This window comes from Oncorhynchus mykiss, chromosome 17 (assembly GCF_013265735.2).
Source record: "Oncorhynchus mykiss isolate Arlee chromosome 17, USDA_OmykA_1.1, whole genome shotgun sequence".
In the NCBI taxonomy this organism is placed as follows: Eukaryota; Metazoa; Chordata; class Actinopteri; order Salmoniformes; family Salmonidae; genus Oncorhynchus; species Oncorhynchus mykiss.
The window spans coordinates 89,087,509-89,112,111 of NC_048581.1; the positions used below are offsets into that span (position 1 = coordinate 89,087,509).

Sequence of the window (24,603 nt, forward strand, 5' to 3'; positions counted from 1 at the left end):
ACCCCTTCCCCTCTCTCTATTACCCCCTCCCCTCTCTCTATTACCCCCTCCCCTCTCTCCATTCCCCCCCTCCCCTCTCTCCATTCCCCCCCTCCCCTCTCTCCATTCCCCCCCATCCCCTCTCTCCATTCCCCCCTCCCCTCTCCGATCCCCCCCTCCCCTCTTCAATCCCCCCTCCCCTCTCTCTATTACCCCCTCCTCTCTCTCCATTCCCCCCCTCCCCTCTCTCCATTCCCCCCCTCCCCTCTCTCCATTCCCACCCTCCCCTCTCTCCATTCCCCCCTCCCCTCTCTCTATTACCCCTCCCCTCTCTCCATTCCCCCCCTCCCCTCTCTCCATTCCCCCCCTCCTCTCTCTCCATTCCCCCTCCTCTCTCTCCATTCCCCCTCCCCTCTCTCCATTCCCCCCCTCTCTCTATTCCCCCCTCCCCTCTCTCTTTCCCCCCTCCCCTCTCTCCATTCCCCCCTCCCCCCTCCCCTCTCTCCATTCCCCCCCTCCCCTCTCTCCATTCCCCCCCTCCTCTCTCTCCATTCCCCCCTCCCCTCTCTCCATTCCCCCCCTCTCTCTATTCCCCCCTCCCCTCTCTCTTTCCCCCCTCCCCTCTCTCCATTCCCCCCTCCCCCCTCCCCTCTCTCCATTCCCCCCCTCTCTCTATTCCCCCCTCCCCTCTCTCTTTCCCCCCTCCCCTCTCTCTTTCCCCCCTCCCCTCTCTCCATTCCCCCCCTCCCTTCTCTCCATTCCCCCCTCCCCTCTCTCCATTCCCCCCCTCCCCTCTCTCCATTCCCCCCTCCCCTCGCTCCATTCCCCCCTCCCCTCTCTCCATTCCCCCCTCTCTCTATTCCCCCCTCCCCTCTCTCTTTCCCCCCCTCCCCTCTCTCCATTCCCCCCTCCCCCCTCCCCTCTCTCCATTCCCCCCCTCTCTCTATTCCCCCCTCCCCTCTCTCTTTCCCCCCCTCCCCTCTCTCCATTCCCCCCTACCCTCTCTCCATTCCCCCCCTCCCCCCTCTCTATTCCCCCCCTCCCCTCTCTCTATCCCCCCCTCCCCTCTCTCTATTTCTCCCTGCTCATTAGATGATGGCCAGGTGCTGAAAGTGGTGTCTATTCCTAAAGAGAACAGGGAACCTGAGGAGATCATTCTGGAGCAGCTGACTGTGTTTCAGGTGAGAAGGGGCCTGCTTCAGCTTCACCATTTCGTCTTCTCTTAAAGTGTCCTACTACCGAGTCAAGAGTTTCAGGAGCAAGAGCTTCAGGAGCAATAGGAACTTCATCTGAATGGGGCCCAGTGTAGAAACGTTTATACCCAACGGCCTATATACTTCACTGATCTGAAAATTGGACCAGGTCTCTCTTGGAAATTCCTGTCTGCCATACCATCTGTTGACCTGTCTGTCTGCCTTACCGTCTGTATACCCGCCTGTCTGCCATACCATCTGTATACCCACCTGTCTGCCATACCATCTGTATACCCACCTGTCTGCCATACCATCTGTATACCCACCTGTCTGCCATACCATCTGTATACCCGCCTGTCTGCCTTACCGTCTGTATACCCGCCTGTCTGCCATACCATCTGTTGACCTGTCTGTCTGCCATACCATCTGTTGACCCACCTGTCTGCCATACCATCTGTTGACCTGTCTGTCTGCCATACCATCTGTTGACCCTCCTGTCTGCCATACCATCTGTTGACCCATCTGTCTGCCATACCATCTGTTGACCCATCTGTCTGCCATACCATCTGTATACCCGCCTGTCTGGCATACCATCTGTATACCCACCTGTCTGCCATACCATCTGTATACCCACCTGTCTGCCATACCATCTGTTGACCCGCCTGTCTGCCGTACCATCTGTGGACCCGCCTGTCTGCCATACCATCTGTTGACCTGTCTGTCTGCCATACCATCTGTTGACCTGTCTGTCTGCCATACCATCTGTTGACCTGTCTGTCTGCAATACCATCTGTATACCCACCTGTCTGCCATACCATCTGTTGACCTGTCTGTCTGCCTTACCATCTGTTGACCCTCCTGTCTGCCATACCATCTGTTGACCCACCTGTCTGCCGTACCATCTGTTGACCCGCCTGTCTGCCATACCATCTGTATACCCGCCTGTCTGCCATACCATCTGTTGACCTGTCTGTCTGCCATACCATCTGTTGACCTGTCTGTCTGCCATACCATCTGTTGACCTGTCTGTCTGCCATACCATCTGTATACCCGCCTGTCTGCCTTACCGTTTGTATACCCGCCTGTCTGCCATACCATCTGTTGACCTGTCTGTCTGCCATACCATCTGTTGACCCACCTGTCTGCCATACCATCTGTTGACCTGTCTGTCTGCCATACCATCTGTTGACCCTCCTGTCTGCCATACCATCTGTTGACCCTCCTGTCTGCCATACCATCTGTTGACCTGTCTGTCTGCCATACCATCTGTTGACCCGCCTGTCTGCCATACCATCTGTTGGCCCGCCTGTCTGCCATACCATCTGTTGACCCGCCTGTCTGCCATACCATCTGTTGACCCGCCTGTCTGCCATACCATCTGTTGACCTGTCTGTCTGCCATACCATCTGTTGACCCGCCTGTCTGCCATACCATCTGTTGACCCGCCTGTCTGCCATACCATCTGTATACCCGCCTGTCTGCCGTACCATCTGTTGACCCTCCTGTCTGCCGTACCATCTGTTGACCCGCCTGTCTGCCGTACCATCTGTTGACCCGCCTGTCTGCCATGTAATGTGAGCTAGGTGTTTCTGACAACAGCACTGGCTGTTGTTTCCATTGGGGCAATCACATACTTTACCTAACGAACTAACCAACTAATTAACTACAATGTAATTAACCAACTAACCCCCTAAAAGGAAAAACAGATACAGATGCTTCCCACATAGACAGACAGACGGAAGAGAGAGGGAAGAGGAGAAGAGAGAGGAGAGGGGAGGAGAAGAGAGAGGAGAGGGGAGGAGAAGAGAGGGAAAAGGAGGAGAAGAGAGAGGAGAGGGGAGGAGAGGGGAGGAGAAGAGGGAGGAGAAGTGAGAGGAGAGGGGAGGAGAAGAGAGAGGGAAAAGGAGGAGAAGAGAGAGGGGAGGAGAAGAGAAGCGGGAGGAGAAGAGGGAGGAGAGGAGAGGAGAAGAGAAGCGGGAGGAGAAGAGAGAGGAGAGGAGAAGAGAAGAGGGAGGAGAGGGGAGGAGAAGAGGGAGGAGAGGGGAGGAGAAGAGAGAGGGAAAAGGAGGAGAAGAGAGAGGGGAGGAGAAGAGGGAGGAGAAGAGAGAGGGGAGGAGAAGAGTGATGAGAAGAAAGAGGAGAGGGGAGGAGAAGAGAGAAAGAAAAGGAGGAGAAGAGAGAGTGGAGTAGAAGAGGGAGGAGAAGAGAGAGGAGAGGGGAGGAGAAGAGGGATGAGAAGAGAGAGGAGAGGAGAAGAGAGAGGGGAAAGGAGGAGAGAAGAGGGGAGGAGAAGAGAGCGGAGAGGGGAGGAGAAGAGAGAGAAGAGGTAGGAGAAGAGAGAGGAGAGTGGAGGAGAAGAGGGATGAGAAGAGAGAGGAGAGGAGAAGAGGGAGGGGAAAGGAGGAGAGGAGAAAGGAGGAGAGGAGAGGGGAGGAGAAGAGAGTGGAGAGGGGAGGAGAAGAGAGTGGAGAGGGGAGGAGAAGAGAGTGGAGGAGAAGAGAGAGGATATGGTGTATCTGTAGACACACCTCCACCACACCTTCATTTCTCCACCCCAAAGGAGCTTAAATTCAATGTCTGGGGGGTGGGGTTGACTTTCATATGCTCCTTGATATGCCCCTGGCAGGCCTTGGGTACAGGTTTACCATATAGCTCACAGACGCAAACGTAGTAAAGAGGTCAGTGTGTGTGTGCCCGTGTGTGTGTGTGTGTGTGTGTGTGTGTGTGTGTGTGCATACGTGTGTGCGTATCTGAGTGGCCTCGGCCTGGTAGAAAGTTAGCTAGGACAGTTAGTGTGGAATGTCACGAGACAAATGATAGCGAGGTAATCATCGCGTCACTTGGACTGTCTGGGACCATTGACTCACAATGTTACCAAGTTTAAATGAAGTTTAAATGAATCACTGAGACAGATACTGGTGATAATGGTGTTAATTGTGATAATGGTGGTAATGGTGATACTGGCGGTAATTGTGATGGTGGTGATTGTGGTGATAGTGGTAATAATGGTGGTAGTGCTGATAATTGGTGGTAGTGGTGGTAATGGTGGTGGTAATTGTGATGGTGGTGATAATGCTGGTAGTGATGACAATGGTGATTATGGCGGTAAAGGTGGTGGTAATGGTGATAGTGATGTAAATGGTGGTAGTGGTGGAAGTGGTGATAATGGTGGTAGAGGTGATAATGGTGTTAATTGTGGCAGAAGTGATAATGGTGTCAATTGTGATAATGGTGGTAGTGGTGGTAGTGGTGATAATGTTGGTAGTGGTGATAGTGGCAATAATGTTGGTAGTGGTGATAATGTTGGTAGTGGTGATAGTGGTGGTAATGATGAAAGTGGTGATAGTGGTAATAATGTTAGTGGTGATAGTGGTAATAATGTTGGTAGTGGTGCTAATGTTGGTAGTTGTGATAATGTTGGTAGTGGTGGTAATGTTGGTAGTGGTGATAATGGTGGTAATGGTGGTAGTGGTGATAATGGTGGTAGTGATGATAGTGGTGGTAGTTGTGATAATGGTGGTAGTGGTGGTAATGGTGGCAGTGGTGATAATGGTGGTAGTGGTGATAATGGTGGTAGTGGTGAAAGTGGTGATAATGGTGGTAGTGGTGATAATGGTGGTAGTGGTGAAAGTGGTGATAATGGTGGTAGTGGTGTAAATTATGTGAATCCTCTAGAGGAGCTTTATTCTTCATTATCTCATACACACAAACACACACACGCACACGCACACATGTACACCGCTCCCCTGCATCCTTTGTAATACTAATAACCCATCTGATCCTGTGTTCTGATCCTACAGAATCACGCCCCTATCCTTAGCATGGAGCTGTCTACCAAACGGGTAAGTCTGCAGTGCTGTGTGTGTGTGTGTGTGTGTGTGTGTGTGTGTGTGTGTGTGTGTGTGTGTGTGTGTGTGTGTGTGTCTACATGTGTGTGTGCGTGCCTACGTGTGTGTGTGTGTGTGTGTGTGTGTGTGTGTGTGTATTTGCCTACGTGTGTGTGTGTGTGTGTGTGTGTGTGTGCGTGCGTGCGTGCGTGCATGCGTGCGTGTGTGTGTGTGCGTGGTCATCCTCAGTTAACAGTTTAATGTGGCAGTAAAATACCATTCCAGTAATGATTCAAATAGATCAGGGTTCCCCAACTGGGTAGTTTGATTTGGCACTCCAAGATTTCTGAGCAATTACAAATAAAGTGTTTAGTTCATTGTTGGGCATAAAAGACTGTAAAAACACCAGACAATCAGCTCCACGTGATTTTTATTTTGTAAATCTGTTTCCAAGTATTCCCACACATAATAGAAAGATGAGATCATTCACAAATGTAAGCCAGGTTTGAAATTATTATGTTTTAGTCATATATTATATATTTTTGGGCTTCTTGCGGTCAATTTGCAATCTGCAAATTATTTTAAATTATGTTCCGTTAAATTATGTTCCGCTCCCCCCCTCCGACCTTCCGCAAAAATAGTTCCACTGCTGAATCTAGTTGATGATCCCTGCTATAGAGCATCAGCACTGTTTACACATAGTTTCTCCACCAGTAGCCTTCTTCCTAGTTTCTGGCCTTCCTAGGGAGTTTTTCCGAGCCGCCGTGCTTCTACACCTGCATTGCTTGCTGTTTGGGGGTTTTAGGCTGGGTTTCTGTACAGCACTTTGAGATATCAGCTGATGTACGAAGGGCTATATAAATACATTTGATTTGATTTGATTTACACATAGTTTCTCCAGCAGTAGCCTACTCACAGAGACGTTTGGGATTGCAGGTGTAGCCACGTTGGGTATAGGTCTTGAAAATCCCACCATCCAGATTCTATGTGTAAATATTTTCCTGCATACCAACGCTTTAGAGTAATCTCAAGCACCTAAAATGAATGAGAGACTAACTTTACAAAGTGCAACGTGTCCGCTGAGAATAGGGGAAGTAAGTTCAGGGAGTGTATTTAATTAATTTAATAAACGTAGAACAAAACAAGGAACACGGGTAGCGGACACTGGGAACAGAGTCAATGACGCCTAGGGAAAGAACCAAAGGGAGTGTCATATATAGGGAAGGAAATGAGGCAGATGATAGAGTCCAGGTGAGTCTGATACGCGTAATGATGGTGACGGGTGTGCGTAATAATGAGCAGCCTGACGACCTCGAACCCCGGAGAGGGATTATACGTGACACATTGACAGTTGTAGAAGCTACTATGACAATTCAATTCCTTGGTCATTAATTACATTCAATATAATTAAATTACATGAATTAAAAGTTACTTTAAATGTAAATGAAATCATCTTCCCTGCTTTGTATGTGTGTCTACAGCAACAGGTGTACGTAAGCAGTGATGAGGGAGTGGCCCAGTTACCCCTGCAGAGGTGTGAGCTGTACGGTAAAGACTGTGCTGACTGCTGTCTGGCCAGAGACCCTTACTGTGTCTGGGACGGGAACACATGCAACCGATACTTTCCCAGCAACAAGAGGTAACTACTCTACTTAGGATAAGCGCCCAGAACAGCAATTCTGATCTCCACATCAAATAATTTTTGGGGTATCAATAGTAGTAACCAATAACATCAAGCATTAAATGTTTTGTACAATATATTTATTGCCATTTTTTAAAAAACATTTTACATTCATACAAAATGGTGCCGGAAGAAATGGCTGCAGTTTTACGGGCGCCAACCAGTTGTGCTATCATGTGTTTTTTTCCGTGATATTTGTAACTTATTTTGTACATAATGTTTCTGCAACTGTATTTTACGGCAAAAAATAGCTTATTGATATCAGGACAGCGATCACTCACCTCAGATTAGACAAAGAGCTTCTGGATATCAGGACAGCGATCACTCACCTCGGATTAGACAAAGAGCTTCTGGATATCAGGACAGCGATCACTCACCTCAGATTAGACAAAGAGCTTCTGGATATCAGGACAGCGATCACTCACCTCGGATTAGACAAAGAGCTTCTGGATATCAGGACAGCGATCACTCACCTCAGATTAGACAAAGAGCTTCTGGATATCAGGACAGCGATCACTCACCTCGGATTAGACAAAGAGCTTCTGGATATCAGGACAGCGATCACTCACCTCAGATTAGACAAAGAGCTTCTTGATATCAGGACAGCGATCACTCACCTCAGATTAGACAAAGAGCTTCTTGATATCAGGACAGCGATCACTCACCTCAGATTAGACAAAGAGCTTCTGGATATCAGGACAGCGATCACTCACCTCAGATTAGACAAAGAGCTTCTTGATATCAGGACAGCGATCACTCACCTCAGATTAGACAAAGAGCTTCTGGATATCAGGACAGCGATCACTCACCTCGGATTAGACAAAGAGCTTCTGGATATCAGGACAGCGATCACTCACCTCGGATTAGACAAAGATCTTCTGGATATCAGGACAGCGATCACTCACCTCGGATTAGACAAAGATCTTCTGGATATCAGGACAGCGATCAATCACCTCGGATTAGACAAAGAGCTTCTGGATATCAGGACAGAGATCACTCACCTCAGATTAGACAAAGAGCTTCTGGATATCAGGACAGAGATCACTCACCTCGGATTAGACAAAGAGCTTCTGGATATCAGGAAAGATATCACTCACCTCGGATTAGACAAAGAGCTTCTGGATATCAGGACAGAGATCACTCACCTCAGATTAGACAAAGAGCTTCTGGATGTCAGGACAGCGATCACTCACCTCGGATTAGACAAAGAGCTTCTGGATATCAGGACAGCGATCACTCACCTCGGATTAGACAAAGAGCTTCTGGATATCAGGACAGCGATCACTCACCTCGGATTAGACAAAGAGCTTCTGGATATCAGGACAGAGATCACTCACCTCGGATTAGACAAAGAGCTTCTGGAAATCAGGACAGCGATCACTCACCTCGGATTAGACAAAGAGTTTCTGGATAATCAGGACAGAGATCACTCACCTCGGATTAGACAAAGAGCTTCTGGATATCAGGACAGCGATCACTCACCTCGGATTAGACAAAGAGCTTCTGGATATCAGGACAGCGATCACTCACCTCGGATTAGACAAAGAGCTTCTGGAAATCAGGACAGCGATCACTCGGATTAGACAAAGAGCTTCTGGATATCAGGACAGCGATCACTCACCTCGGATTAGACAAAGAGCTTCTGGATATCAGGACAGCGATCACTCACCTCGGATTAGACAAAGAGCTTCTGGATATCAGGACAGTGATCACTCACCTCGGATTAGACAAAAAAAATTATTCAACAAACAAGACGCACAAGACATTCTCCAAACACCCGGCAGGGCCGACATCCACGTTATTTGCAAGAGGAAGCGACACAGTTACAGATGACAAAGAGCTGGATGCCAGGACCTGGAAAAGGCGAGTTGGGAAAGCTGCCGTTACCGCCAATGCTATTCGCCAACGTGCAATCATTGGACAATCAACTAGACGAGGTACGGTCACGAAAATATCCCACCAATGGGACATCAAAAACTGTAATATCCTATGTTTCACGGAATCATGGCTGAACGACAACATGGATATTCAGCTAGCGGGATACACGCTGCACCATCAAGATAGAACAGCACACTCCGGTAAGACGAGGGATATTTGTAAACAACAGCTGGTGCATGAAATCTAAGGAAGTCTCTAAATTTTGCTCGCCTGAAGTAGAATATATTGTGATAAATTGCAGGCCACACTACTTGCCGAGAGAGTGACTCGGTCTATAAAAAAGTGGTCAGATGAAGCAGATGCTAAACTACAGGACTGTTTGCAGCTCAGACTGGAACGTGTTCTGGGATTCTTCCGATGGCATTGAGGAGTACACCACATCAGTCACTGGCTTTATCAATAAGTGCATCGAGGACGTTGTCCCCACAGTGACTGTACGTACATACCTCAACCAGAAGCCATGGATTACAGGCAACATTTGCACTGAGCTAAAGGGTAGAACTGCCGTTTTCAATGTGCGGGACACACCGGAAGCTTACAAGAAATCCTGCTATGCCCTGCGACGAACCATCAAACAGGCAAAGCGTCAATACAGGGCTAAGATTGAATCATACTACACTGGCTCCGACGCTTGTCTTATGTGGCAGGGCTTGCAAACTATTACAGACTACAAAGGGAAGCACAGCCGCGAGCTGCCCAGTGACACGAGCCTACCAGACGAGCTAAATCACTTCTATGCTCGCTTTGAGGCAAGCAATGCTGAGGCATGCATGAGAGCATCAGCTGTTCCGGACGACTGTGTGATCACGCTCTCCGTAGCTGACATGAGTAAGACCTTTAAACAGGTCAACATGCACAAGGCTGTGGGGCCAGACGGATTACCAGGATGTGTGCTCCGTGCTGACCAACTGGCAGGCGTCTTCACTGACATTTTCAACATGTCCCTGATTAAGTCTGTAAAACCAAAATGTTTCAAGCAGACCACCATAGTCCCTGTGCCTAAGAACACAAAAGCAACTTGCCTAAATGACTACAGACTCGTAGCACTCACGTCTGTAGCCATGAAGTGCTTTGAAAGGTTGGTAATGGCTCACATCAGCACCATTTTCCCAGAAACCCTAGACCCACTCCAATTTTCACACCACCCAAACAGATCCACAGATGATACAATCTCTATTGCACTCCACACTGCCCTTTCCCACCTGGACAAAAGGAACACTTATGTGAGAAAGCTATTCATTGATTACAGCTCAGTGTTCAACACCATAGTACCCTCAAAGTTCATCACTAAGCTAAGGATCCTGGGACTGAACACCTCCCTCTGCAACTGGATCCTGGACTTCCTGACGGGCCGCCCCCAGGTGGTGAGGGTAGGTAGCAACACTGTTCCTCAACGCGGGAGCTCCCCAGGGGTGCGTGCTCAGTCCCCTCCTGTACTTCCTGATCACCCACGACTGCGTGGCCAGGCATGACTACAACACCATCATTAAGTTTGCAGACGACACAACAGTGGTAGGCCTGATCACCGACAACGACGAGACAGCCTATAGGGAGGAAGTCAGAGACCTGGCCGGGTGGTACCAGAATAACAACCTCTCCCTCAACGTAACCAAAGAGTAAGGAGATTATTGTGGACTATAGCAAAAGGGGGACCGAGTACGCCCCCATTCTCACCGACGGGGCTGTAGTGGAGCAGGTTGAGAGCTTCATGTTCCTCGGTGTCCACATCACCAACAAACTAGAATGGTCCAAACACACCAAGACAGTCATGAAGAGGGCACGACAAAGCCTCAGGAAACTAAAAAGATTTGGCATGGGTCCTGAGATCCTCAAAAGGAACAGCTGCAAGGCAACTGCTCGGCAAGGCACTACAGAGGGTAGAGCGTACGGCCCAGTACATCACTGGGGCTAAGATTCCTGCCATCCAGGACCTCGTCACCAGGCGGTGTCAGAGGAAGGCCCTAAAAATTGACAAAGACCCCAGCCACAGGCTGTTCTCTCTACTACCGCATGGCGGTACCGGAGTGCCAAGTCTAGGACAAAAAGGCTTTTCAACAGTATTTACCCCCAAGCCATAAGACTCCTGGACAGGACTATTTGCATTGCGTGCCCCCCAACCCCCCCCCCCCCCCCCCCCCCCCCAGCTAACGGGTATCCAACAACCAAATAAACAAACAAACATTCTGCCACGGTTCAAAGCTACCAGAGTTATGTCATGGTTATGACGTGGTTATGACATCCAGGTTATGTCATGGTTATGACATGGTTATGACATCCAGGTTATGACATGGTTATGACATGGTTATGACATGGTTATGACATGTTTATGACATGGTTATGACATGGTTATGACATGGTTATGACATGGTTATGACATCCAGGTTATGACAGCCAGGTTATGACATCCAGGTTATGACATGGTTATGACATGGTTATGACATCCAGGTTATGACACCCAGGTTATGACATGGTTATGACATGGTTATGACATGGTTATGACATGGTTATGACATCCAGGTTATGCCATCCAGGTTATGACATCCAGGTTATGACATGGTTATGACATGGTTATGACATGGTTATGACATCCAGGTTATGCCATCCAGGTTATGACATGGTTATGACACCCAGGTTATGCCATCCAGGTTATGACATCCAGGTTATGACATCCAGGTTATGACATCCAGGTTATGACATGGTTATGACATCCAGGTTATGACACCCAGGTTATGCCATCCAGGTTATGACATCCAGGTTATGACATCCAGGTTATGACATGGTTATGACATCCAGGTTATGACACCCAGGTTTTGACACCCAGGTTATGACATCCAGGTTATGACACCCAGGTTATGACACCCAGGTTATGACATGGTTATGACATCCAGGTTATGACATCCAGGTTATGACATGGTTATGACATCCAGGTTATGACACCCAGGTTTTGACACCCAGGTTATGACATCCAGGTTATGACACCCAGGTTTTGACACCCAGGTTATGTGATCCAGGTTATGACATCCAGGTTATGACATCCAGGTTATGACATCCAGGTTATGACATGGTTATGACATCCAGGCTGTCTGCTATTTTATCTCCTCAGGCGAGCTCGGCGCCAGGATGTGAAACATGGGGATTCAATGAGCCAGTGTCACAATGCAGAAGATGGTAATTAGTGTGTTTGTGTGTGCGTCTGTCTATGATTCTGTATGCCTCTTATTGCAGCTAGCGCCAGCCAGTCTCAACTCAGTGGGTAACTTAACTCATATTACTGCAGCTAGCGCCAGCCAGTCTCAATTCAGTAGGTAACTTAATTCATATTACTGCAGCTAGCGCCAGCCAGTCTCAACTCAGTAGGTAACTTAACTCATATTACTGCAGCTAGCGCCAGCCAGTCTCAATTCAGTAGGTAACTTAATTCATATTACTGCAGCTAGCGCCAGCCAGTCTCAACTCAGTAGGTAACTTAACTCATATTACTGCAGCTAGCGCCAGCCAGTCTCAACTCAGTAGGTAACTTAACTCATATTACTGCAGCTAGCGCCAGCCAGTCTCAACTCAGTAGGTAACTTAACTCATATTACTGCAGCTAGCGCCAGCCAGTCTCAACTCAGTAGGTAACTTAACTCATATTACTGCAGCTAGCGCCAGCCAGTCTCAACTCAGTAGGTAACTTAACTCATATTACTGCAGCTAGCGCCAGCCAGTCTCAACTCAGTAGGTAACTTAATTCATATTACTGCAGCTAGCGCCAGCCAGTCTCAACTCAGTAGGTAACTTAACTCATATTATTGTGGCTTTTAATGTATTAGTTTGCTACAGGGCCAGCCTGCCTTAGTTCACTAGGCTCCTAGGACCATGTCTGATGTACTGTAAGTTCACTTCTTTCTCCGTCTTATATCATAATATATTAGTTTACAGTCCGTTGTAGCCACCAGTCAGTCAGCTTTCCTCCAGTTCGGTATTACCACGATGTGTGCTGATGTAACGTGGTACGGTACCAGACCAGCTGTAAATGTCTGGAGATTAGATGTGACTGCTCATAGGTTAATGAATTAGTCGACTCTTTGCAGCAGAGACGGCTTCGGTATGACCCAATGCTATGATCGTGTCCGACAGTTTAGCTGATGACGAACCGTTAGTTCGCCCTCTAGTGGACCTACTGTACAGCTCTAGCTAGGTACAAGTTGCCCTCTGAGGCACAGATCTAGGGTCAATTTACCCTCCTCAAATCGTAACCTAATCCTTTGAAGGAGGATCACAAAAGAGAACTCTGAACCAGATCGTGTGTACCCCCAGAACTCTGAACCAGATCGTGTGTACCCCCAGAACTCTGAACCAGATCGTGTCCCTCCCCCCCAGAACTCTGTACCAGATCGTGTCCCCTCCCCCCAGAACTCTGAATCAGATCGGGTCCCTCCCCCCCCAGAACTCTGAACCAGATCGTGTCCCTCCCCCCCAGAACTCTGAACCAGATCGTGCCCCCTCCCCCCTCCCCCAGAACTCTGAATCAGATCGTGTCCCCCGCAGAACTCTGAATCAGATCGTGTCCCTCCCCCCCAGATCTCTGAATCAGATCGTGCCCCCCCCCCCCCCCAGAACTCTGAATCAGATCGTGCCCCCCCCAGAACTCTGAATCAGATCGTGCCCCCCCCAGAACTCTGAATCAGATCGTGCCCCCCCCCCCCAGAACTCTGAAGTAGTGAAATAACTTTTAACAGCTCCTGTTTCCTGCCTTCCAGGTTCTGAGTCAGTGGAGCTGAAAGTGATCTATGGGGTGCAGAGCAGCTCAACCTTCCTAGAGTGTATGCCCAGATCCCAACAGGCTACAGTCAAGTGGACAGTTCAGCCGTCACACACTCGCACTAGCAGAGAGGTGAGGGAACATTGATCTTCTCATTCATAATTGAACCATTGACTAATATTCATCTAATAATGAACTTTTTCTTGTCTTGCTCTGCTGTCCTCGTTCAGCTGCTCCAGAGCGAGGATCGTATAGTCCACATGAAGCAGGGTCTCCTGGTGCAGCGGCTGGAGCCAGGGGACGCTGGCCTCTACAGCTGTACCACCCTGGAGCACTCCTTCTCCCAGGTTCAGGCCCGCTACGACCTCCAGGTTATACCCCAGCAGAGCATGACAGCATCCCAGGCCAGGGCATCTGATCCTGGGGCCGGAGGGGCAGGGCTGAGGGGGAGCCCTGGAGGTCCTGGGAGCCACACCCAGAGACACACCAAGCTCCTCAGGAACTATAAGGACCTGCACATGGTGGGCATGGCTAGCATGAGCGCAACCGAGTACTGTGAGCAGCTGTGGTACAGAGAGAAGAAGAAGCTACGCCAGTTGAAATGGAAACAGACCCAGGTGGACAACGGCAAGGCCAGGGTGCGACGGCACGACTCCACCCCACTACAATGACCAGCTGGGGATGGGGATGGGGCTGGGGCTGGGGCTGGGGATGGGGATGGGGATGGGGCTGGGGGTGGGGATGGGGGTGGGGATGGGGCTGGGGCTGGGGCTGGGGCTGGGGGTGGGGATGGGGTTGGGGATGGGGATGGGGATGGACAGAGATGTGGGCTGTGTCACAGTTCTCCGCGGTTTCTCCTGATATGTGCGCTTTCAAGCATGGATATAACAATGGTATAAAAACTCCATCCAGCCAATGCTTACACCGAGCCTATGCCTTGAAATCCGTGACAGGTAGTGTGCAAGTGCACACTTCATGTACAAGGGTGGAGAAAGTAGCCTTGGAGATAAAGAGGATGAATGAACACACAGTAATACAGCCTTTATTTGAATAGACAAAACATTAAGAACACCTTCCTAATATTGAGTTGTACCCCCCCCCCCCCCCCCCCCACCCTCTTTTCCCTCGGAACAGACTCAATTTGTCGGGGACATGGACTCTACAAGGTGTCGAAAGCATTCCACAGGGATGCTGGCCCGTGTTGACTCTAATGCTTCCCACAGTGTGTGAGGTGGACCATTTTTGAAACACGTGGGAAACTGTTGAGCGTGGAAAAAAACCCAGCAGCGATGCAGTTCTTGACGTACTCAAACCTGTGCGCCCGGCACCTACTACCACACCCCGTTCAAAGGCACTTAAATCTTTTGTCTTCCCCCTTCACCCTCTGAATGGCACACATACAGAACTGATCAAACGGTTTAGAACACCGACTCATTCAAGGGTTTTTCTTTATTTTTACTATTTTCTACATTGTACAATAATAGTGAAGACATCAAAACTATGAAATAACACACACACATACACATACATGTATTAACCCAAAACAAAAATGTGTTAAATCAAAATATATTTCATATTTGAAATTCTTCAAATAGCCACCGTTTGGATTTAACAGATGACATCAATAAGAGATCATAACTTCCACCTGGATTCACCTGGTCAGTCTATTTAATGCAAAGAGCAGGTGTTCCTAATGTTTTGTACACTCTGTGTCTTAGCTTAATATTGTTATTATCAGTTAACCTTTGTCCCACAGAATAATGTGTATGATATGATATTTTAGATTTACATTACTCCTCAATCATCCCCTTGTATTCTGTGTAGACAGGATTTCGACCTGAAACGTTTGTTATTGCGCTCTGGACTGGTGAGTTTGTTACCAAATAAAGACAGGACAGACCGTTCTCTGCCACATGTGTTGAGGGGGGCGGGGTGGGGGGAGGGGGGGGGGGGGGGGGGAGGGTTATTTGCTCCATCATCACAACCACAGGTGTTCTGGAACTTCAGAGCTGTGAGGGGAAATGAGTTGGGCCACTCTGTTGCGCAACCAAGGATGTTCCCTCCATCTCCTTCCTTCCTTCCTTCCTTCCTGGCAGAGTAGAGGAGAAACATTTCATTTCCTGGTCCCGTGGACAACAACATTGAGAAGCCTCCTTTACATTTGAAGAGTTTATTTTAGATACATTCAAAAAATAGTTTATTTCAGATGTATATAACAATTGTTTTTTTGTTGCAAAACACAATATATATACAGTGTTTAGCTGGAATGGAATGTTCCTTTCCTGTATATTTAACATATAAATTCCAAAAGAGTTTATTTACAAAACACTATATTCCATCAATTTTTCCATGTGTTTTTTTTTATTCCATCAGAAATAAATGCTTATGGGGTACCTTTGTGTAAAGTATTACTGTATTACTACTTACAGTATTACTACAATACTGTAATACTTACAGTATTACTGTCCTCGTAGATTTTCAATGTGTATAACAATTGGCTTAGTTGCAAAGAGCATATCTAGTGTTTACATATCTATATCTAGTGTTGACATATCTATATCCAGTGTTTAGCTGGAATGTTCCTATCCTGTATATTTCACGTATATTTATTCAACACGTGAATCTAGCCTCATTCTATAGTGTTTGGTTAGAGTTAGGCCTCATCCCAAATGACACACTCTGTTCCCTATATAGTGTACAAATTGTGACCAGAACCCAGATCTCATATCATTGTATTAAATCCTGTTTTATATATATATATATATATATATATATATATATATATACACATGTATATTTGTTTTATGTTGGATGTATCATTTGTATAGCTCTTTATTAAAAATTAAAAATAAAGTAATTATTTGTCACATTTGGCTGTGTAAAACCTTGCAGTGCCACTTTTTTTCTCTGAGAGTGAGGCGGAGATATGAGATATGTTATGCAACCAAAATGTGATGGTTTGTCTCTCTGAACCCATCTAGTGATAGTTTTTAAAAATTATATACAGACCTGAAGGAAACATACAAACATTGATCTAATTCCAAAAAGATGTTTGGCTTTGAAGCTGAAGCGTTACAGCTTCCTAGATTGAAATGTATAGGTCATTTCAGATTGAGTCGACATATGCACCGTTTACTGTGAATGCATTCTCCATGTCTTTACATTTCAATTACGCTAAAGCTGAACTTCCGCAGTGCACCTTGAATAGAGCCCTCGGGCTAACATTTCTAGATGGCATGGTATCCTGTATCAATTAGGCCGCTGGTTGAATAGTCAGTCTGTCAGACAGACCTCAGACAGAGCTTTGGACAGTGTGCTTATTTTTGACTGGGAAAATCAAAGGTTCTCAGCATCTGGAGAGAATGAACACACACACACGCACGCACACACACACACACGCACACACACACACACACACACACACACACACACACACACACACACACACACACACACACACACACACACACACACACACACACACACACACACACACACACACACACACACACACACACACACACACACACACACACTGAGGCAGGTTTTCCTCTAACTCTTGACCTGGGCTTTCCTCCTTTCAGATTTCTTTAAACACTGAATGGCTTTCGAATAGGTATCGAGTGTTCCTGAATGTTTCGGTCTTGATTTAAATCTGTTTTGAAATCAAAGATACGGTTTGAATATTTTTTCGTCCATCAATGACTCCAAAACAATTGACTGAGCTTGAGGAATTTTGACCCCCCCCCCCCCCAAAAAAAAGACTGTTCAGATGAATCCTGGTGAAATCTTTGATCCCTTATTGATTTCACTTAAATTCACTTCAGTCAGTGTCAATTAAGGGGAGGAGACAAGTTAAATAAGGATTTTTAGGCCTTGAGACAATTGAAGGGGTGGGGTGCAACACAATATTAGGAATGTGTTCTTAATGTTTTGTACACTCAGTGTATTTTGCCCTAAGAGTTGTGCAAAGTTGGTAGAATCTTATTCACAATGATTCACAGCTGTAATGGCTGCCAAAGGTGCTTCCACCAGATAGGGTGTGAAGACGTGCGATTATGAAATCTTTGTTTTGTATTTAATTATTTTTTTTATTTTTAGAAAATGGTCTATAATTTGATAAGCCCTGGTAATCAGCACAGGTCTCATAATTCAACAGTAGTGTGACAGACCGGGTATCAAACCCTAGTGCAAACGACTGAACATTGAAAAAATACGGATTTCCAACGTCTTGTGTTCACTGAATGGACATGTTCTACCGTGTGACTTGTTGTTTATCGTATAGTTATCACCATCTAGTGTTGGTTTTTTGTACACTACACAACTGACTTGTTGTTTATCGTATAGTTATCACCATCTAGTGTTGGTTTTTTGTACACTACACAACTGACTTGTTGTTTATCGTATAGTTATCACCATCTAGTGTTGGTTTTTTGTACACTACACAACTGACTTGTTGTTTATCGTATAGTTATCACCATCTAGTGTTGGTTTTTTGTACACTACACAACTGACTTGTTGTTTATCGTATAGTTATCACCATCTAGTGTTGGTTTTTTGTACACTACACAACTGACTTGTTGACGTGTCATTTGTTTTTCATTATGTAGTAACAGTCATCGTTTAATAAGCAAGGTTGCAGTTTATTTATCCTATTTATGTGTACGTTATCTTTATATATGAGTCAAAGGAGTATATTATAAAGCTGTACGGGACCTTTTTCAGTGAGACACCCTTCCAGTAGCTACTAGTAATGTTGCTTCTCTACACATCACGAAGGGGAATGGTTTGGTGATTCATTAGCATAAAATGTAGTATCATAATTTCATGTCATAACGCCTTTCTTAATGGAGGTAAGACTGCTATGTTAAAAAGGAACGATTGATTTCAGAATTTGGACACATTACCTCAGTCTTCGTGAGATAGGTCTACACATTGTTGAACAAACTAAATAATTGCAAGTATGACTATAATTTAAAAGCCACCCTTTCACATACAAACAATTGATTAGCTAAGTAAACAAACTCGATAATATATTCCTGAATGAACATCCCGCAAAACTGACACTGTTCATGTCATGATGACTAACCATTTAGACAAAAAAAATATATATTATTTTTTAATCACACGATTGTAGTGATTGTTTTTAAATGTTTTATAATAAAATAAAAATCTATAAATATCTTCCTGATTATAAAAAAAAGTATAAATACAAAGTTAGAACGATAATAAGGAGATAGAATGGAGCTGAATAAAACGTCGATGACGTCATCAAAAGTCGCCATGTGTCTGTGACGTTTCCAGCGTGCTGCCGTGAGTGAAGTTTGCGAAATAAACATGTGAAACTTTCGCTTATATTAATAGATCGTTCCACCCCCCCCCTTCATACCAACCACCCTATTCGTCAAATTCACAACAATACGTTTGAGCTACAGTTGTCTTCTGCAACTTCAGAAAAAGGTAGGCAATCCAGGTGTTTAAAAGCAGTGCACTTGAGTGATCCTGTCGTGACACGACTCCCTTGTTTTTCGGTATGAGCGACTCGTGCGTGCTCGGTAACGTTTGCTGGCTTGTGTTGGGAACACATTGTTAAACAATCCAGTGATCTGATAGTGTACTAACTGCCTAGCTATATACGCCGCACCTAGTATGAGTTAGGAAGAAATCAAAAGCAGTTTAGCTTGCTACGCTAATTTACATGACAGTTGGCTGGGAACGTTATTTACGCCAAGTTGTTTCCACACAAACACAATGCTAGCGTTAGTTAGCCACCTGTTGGATGACTTTTTGCTAGCTAGAGCTACCACATTGACACACTTATCTTGTTTCTCTCCCAACGAACTACTCGTTAGTTAGACATCTAACTACTTAATAACTAACTAGTTACGCAGTACTCCTGCTCCCCGTCTACTGACTAGTTAGGTTACGTCACGTCGTTTGTCCAAGTAACTAATTATCCAGCTTAAACGTGACTAGTAAGCTAGATCAAACTGCGTTGATCAGTTCAGACATCGAGTAGCTAACGAGTGACTTTAGCTGCTGTTTTCACTCTTAACGTTAATCTAGACATTTGCAGAGAGTGAAATGTCAGGATGACATTCAAGATCTAATATCAGAGTCTGGGTAAACAGGGTTGTAAACACACGTCGAGTTGTCGTCTCTCATGTACCATCTCAGAACTTAATCATCCTTTATTGTACATCTTCTCTTTCTCTCTTTCTCACTGTGCCCTCCTTCTCTCAGGTAAAAAAAAAAACATGGCCTCTCCTGCTGTGCTGGTGGACGCCAAGGCAGAGCTGACCTCTCTGCTGGAACAATGGGAGACGGAGCAGCAAGGAACCACTGACGACCTGGTCTCCATCCTCACCAAGTCAGTAACGCCAACTAGCTAATAATGGAAAAGACTAGTGGGAGACTTCAGTGGATTTACTGGCAATGTTTTTTTTTTTGTATAGGCCTGTTGCTGTTGTGCTGTTTTAGGTCCATCCGTTGCTGATGCGTAGACATTACAAAAGTCATCTTCTATTCTTCATATGACAGACAGCCGATAATTCATGTTTTCTTTGCGTGTGTTAGAATCTCCGAGCTGGTAGAGCGCGAGACAGAGGAGTATCATAAAGCTGATCCTGACCCGTTTGATGACCGACATCCAGGACGAGCAGACCCAGAATGCATGTTGGGACATTTACTCAAAATCCTCTTCAAGAATGACGACTTCACAAACGCGGTAAGAATCGAGGCTACTGTCAATACAAATTGAACTACACTTCTTCTATTACGTTAATTAGACTGCTGAGGCCTGTGACTGTGTTAACCCTGTGTCTGACCTCTCCCTCTAGTTGCTGAATTGCTATGTGATGACCAGTAGAGAGCTGTGTTAACCCTGTGTCTGACCTCTCCCTCTAGTTGCTGAATTGCTATGTGATGACCAGTAGAGAGCTGTGTTAACCCTGTCTCTGACCTCTCCCTCTAGTTGCTGAATTGCTATGTGATGACCAGTAGAGAGCTGTGTTAACCCTGTGTCTGACCTCTCCCTCTAGTTGCTGAATTGCTATGTGATGACCAGTAGAGAGCTGTGTTAACCCTGTGTCTGACCTCTCCCTCTAGTTGCTGAATTGCTATGTGATGACCAGTAGAGAGCTGTGTTAACCCTGTCTCTGACCTCTCCCTCTAGTTGCTGAATAGCTATGTGATGACCAGTAGAGAGCTGTGTTAACCCTGTGTCTGACCTCTCCCTCTAGTTGCTGAATTGCTATGTGATGACCAGTAGAGAGCTGTGTTAACCCTGTGTCTGACCTCTCCCTCTAGTTGCTGAATTGCTATGTGATGACCAGTAGAGAGCTGTGTTAACCCTGTGTCTGACCTCTCCCTCTAGTTGCTGAATTGCTATGTGATGACCAGTAGAGAGCTGTGTTAACCCTGTGTCTGACCTCTCCCTCTAGTTGCTGAATAGCTATGTGATGACCAGTAGAGAGCTGTGTTAACCCTGTCTCTGACCTCTCCCTCTAGTTGCTGAATTGCTATGTGATGACCAGTAGAGAGCTGTGTTAACCCTGTGTCTGACCTCTCCCTCTAGTTGCTGAATAGCTATGTGATGACCAGTAGAGAGCTGTGTTAACCCTGTCTCTGACCTCTCCCTCTAGTTGCTGAATAGCTATGTGATGACCAGTAGAGAGCTGTGTTAACCCTGTGTCTGACCTCTCCCTCTAGTTGCTGAATTGCTATGTGATGACCAGTAGAGAGCTGTGTTAACCCTGTGTCTGACCTCTCCCTCTAGTTGCTGAATTGCTATGTGATGACCAGTAGAGAGCTGTGTTAACCCTGTGTCTGACCTCTCCCTCTAGTTGCTGAATTGCTATGTGATGACCAGTAGAGAGCTGTGTTAACCCTGTGTCTGACCTCTCCCTCTAGTTGCTGAATAGCTATGTGATGACCAGTAGAGAGCTGTGTTAACCCTGTGTCTGACCTCTCCCTCTAGTTGCTGAATTGCTATGTGATGACCAGTAGAGAGCTGTGTTAACCCTGTGTCTGACCTCTCCCTCTAGTTGCTGAATTGCTATGTGATGACCAGTAGAGAGCTGTGTTAACCCTGTGTCTGACCTCTCCCTCTAGTTGCTGAATTGCTATGTGATGACCAGTAGAGAGCTGTGTTAACCCTGTGTCTGACCTCTCCCTCTAGTTGCTGAATTGCTATGTGATGACCAGTAGAGAGCTGTGTTAACCCTGTGTCTGACCTCTCCCTCTAGTTGCTGAATTGCTATGTGATGACCAGTAGAGAGCTGTGTTAACCCTGTGTCTGACCTCTCCCTCTAGTTGCTGAATTGCTATGTGATGACCAGTAGAGAGCTGTGTTAACCCTGTGTCTGACCTCTCCCTCTAGTTGCTGAATAGCTATGTGATGACCAGTAGAGAGCTGTGTTAACCCTGTCTCTGACCTCTCCCTCTAGTTGCTGAATAGCTATGTGATGACCAGTAGAGAGCTGTGTTAACCCTGTCTCTGACCTCTCCCTCTAGTTGCTGAATAGCTATGTGATGACCAGTAGAGAGCTGTGTTAACCCTGTCTCTGACCTCTCCCTCTAGTTGCTGAATAGCTATGTGATGACCAGTAGAGAGCTGTCCATGAACACTGCAGCGTGTCGTCTGCTACAGAACATAATGCCAGGTCTGGAGACAGCTGTGGTGTTCCAGGAGAAGGTACTGTACTGTCATTCAGACAGCTGTGGTGTTACAGGAGAAGGTACTAGAGGTCAACCGATTAATCTGAATGGCCGATTTAATTAGGGCCGATTTCAAGTTTTCATAACAATCGGAAATCGTTTTTTTGGGGCAACCGATTTGTCAGCTCGGGGGATCCAATCTTGCAACCTTACAGTTAACTAGTCCAACGCAATAACCACCTGCCTCTCATTGCACTCCACAAGGAGACTGCCTTTTACGCGAATGCAGTAAGCCAAGGTAAGTTGCTAGCTAGCATTAAACTTATCTTATAAAAAAACAATCAATCATAATCACTAGTTAACTACACATGGTTGATGATATTACTATATATTATCTAGCGTGTCCTGCGTTGCATATAATGTGACTGAGTGGTGGTAGGCAGCAGCAGGCGCGTAAACAGTCATTCAAACAGCACTTTCGTGCGTTTTGCCAGCAGCTCTTCGTTGTGCGTCAAGCATTGCCCTGTTTATGACTTCAAGCCTATCAACTCCCGAGATGAGGCTGGTGTAACCGGCTAGCTAGTTAGCGTGCTCTAATAGCGTTTCAAACGTCACTCGCTCTGAGCCTTCTAGTAGTTGTTCCCCTTGCTCTGCATGGGTTACGCTGCTTCTATGGTGGCTGTTGTCGTTGTGTTGCTGGTTCGAGCCCAGGGAGGAGCGAGGAGAGGGACGGAAGCTACACTGTTACACTGGCAATACTAAAGTGCCTATAAGAACATCTAATAGTCAAAGGTTAATGAAATACAAATGGTATAGAGAGAAATAGTCCTATACTTCCTATAATAACTACAACCTAAAACTTCTTACCTGGGAATATTGAAGACTCATGTTAAAAGGAACCACCAGCTTTCATATGTTCTCATGTTCTGAGCAAGGAACTGAAACGTTAGCTTTCTTAGATGGCACATATTGCACTTTTACTTTCTTCTCCAACACTTTGTTTTTGCATTATTTAAACCAAATTGAACATGTTTCATTATTTATTTGAGGCTAAATTGATTTTATTGATTTATTATATTAAGTTAAAATAAGTGTTCATTCAGTATTGTTGTAATTATCATTACACATAAATGAGAGAAAAAAATGGCCGATTTAATCGGTATCGGCTTTTTTTTGGTCCTCCAATAATCGGTATCGGCGTTGAAAAATCATAATCGGTCGACCTCTAGGAGGTACTGTCATTCAGACATCTGTGGTGTTACAGGAGAAGGTACTGTCATTCAGACAGCTGTGGTCTTCCAGGAGAATGTACTGTCATTCAGACAGCTGTGGTGTTACAGGAGGAGGTACTGTACTGTCATTCAGACAGCTGTGGTCTTCCAGGAGGAGGTACTGTACTGTCATTCAGACAGCTGTGGTGTTACAGGAGGAGGTACTGTACTGTCATTCAGACAGCTGTGGTCTTCCAGGAGGAGGTACTGTACTGTCATTCAGACAGCTGTGGTGTTACAGGAGGAGGTACTGTTATCTCCTAGCATCCTTGACTAGCTCCATTGCCCCCCCCCCCCTCCCCCCCCCATAATAATCGGTCGACCTCTAGGAGGTACTGTCATTCAGACATCTGTGGTGTTACAGGAGAAGGTACTGTCATACAGACAGCTGTGGTCTTCCAGGAGAATGTACTGTTCTGTCATTCAGACAGCTGTGGTATTACAGGAGGAGGTACTGTCATTCAGACAGCTGTGGTCTTTCAGGAGAATGTACTGTACTGTCATTCAGACAGCTGTGGTGTTATAGGAGGAGGAGGTACTGTACTGTCATTCAGACAGCTGTGGTCTTCCAGGAGGAGGTACTGTACTGTCATTCAGACAGCTGTGGTCTTCCAGGAGGAGGTACTGTACTGTCATTCAGACAGCTGTGGTCTTCCAGGAGGAGGTACTGTTATTGTCAATCTCCTAGCATCCTTCACTAGCTCCATTGCCCCCCCCATAATAATCGGTCGACCTCTAGGAGGTACTGTCATTCAGACATCTGTGGTGTTACAGGAGAAGGTACTGTCATTCAGACAGCTGTGGTCTTCCAGGAGAATGTACTGTACTGTCATTCAGACAGCTGTGGTGTTACAGGAGGAGGTACTGTACTGTCATTCAGACAGCTGTGGTCTTCCAGGAGGAGGTACTGTACTGTCATTCAGACAGCTGTGGTGTTACAGGAGGAGGTACTGTACCGTCATTCAGACAGCTGTGGTCTTCCAGGAGGAGGTACTGTACTGTCATTCAGACAGCTGTGGTGTTACAGGAGGAGGTACTGTTATTGTCAATCTCCTAGCATCCTTGACTGGCTCCATTGCCCCCCCCCCCCCCCCCCCCCCCCCCCATAATAATCGGTCGACCTCTAGGAGGTACTGTCATTCAGACATCTGTGGTGTTACAGGAGAAGGTACTGTCATTCAGACAGCTGTGGTCTTCCAGGAGAATATACTGTACTGTCATTCAGACAGCTGTGGTATTACAGGAGGAGGTACTGTCATTCAGACAGCTGTGGTCTTCCAGGAGGAGGTACTGTACTGTCATTCAGACAGCT

The 24,603-nt window shown here is 46.3% G+C and overlaps 2 protein-coding genes across 4 annotated transcripts in view; both read left to right on the forward strand.

Moving 5' to 3' along the window:
* LOC110494825 (semaphorin-3D) overlaps positions 1-14,883 on the forward strand; it is a 136,545-nt gene extending 121,662 nt beyond the window's left edge. For both annotated transcript variants that reach the window (XM_036950936.1, XM_036950935.1), the window contains 7 exons: positions 1,072-1,160; positions 4,973-5,014; positions 6,481-6,638; positions 11,722-11,786; positions 13,361-13,494; positions 13,593-14,038; positions 14,165-14,883. In XM_036950936.1, coding sequence (XP_036806831.1) covers positions 1,072-1,160; positions 4,973-5,014; positions 6,481-6,638; positions 11,722-11,786; positions 13,361-13,494; positions 13,593-14,033 — 929 coding nt within the window. In that variant the 3' untranslated portion in view covers positions 14,034-14,038; positions 14,165-14,883. The remainder of the gene's footprint in view (positions 1-1,071; positions 1,161-4,972; positions 5,015-6,480; positions 6,639-11,721; positions 11,787-13,360; positions 13,495-13,592; positions 14,039-14,164) is intronic.
* Positions 14,884-18,638: 3,755 nt separating this feature from the next.
* The window catches only part of LOC110493303 (DDB1- and CUL4-associated factor 1-like), a 44,661-nt gene continuing 38,696 nt past the window's right edge, over positions 18,639-24,603 (forward strand). The window contains exons 1-4 of one of the 2 annotated variants that reach the window (XM_036950937.1): positions 18,639-18,822; positions 19,606-19,732; positions 19,939-20,089; positions 21,944-22,057. In XM_036950937.1, coding sequence (XP_036806832.1) covers positions 19,620-19,732; positions 19,939-20,089; positions 21,944-22,057 — 378 coding nt within the window. In that variant the 5' untranslated portion in view covers positions 18,639-18,822; positions 19,606-19,619. Of the gene's footprint in view, positions 18,825-19,605; positions 19,733-19,938; positions 20,090-21,943; positions 22,058-24,603 lie in introns of both variants that reach the window. The other variant, XM_036950938.1, reaches the window with a different exon arrangement.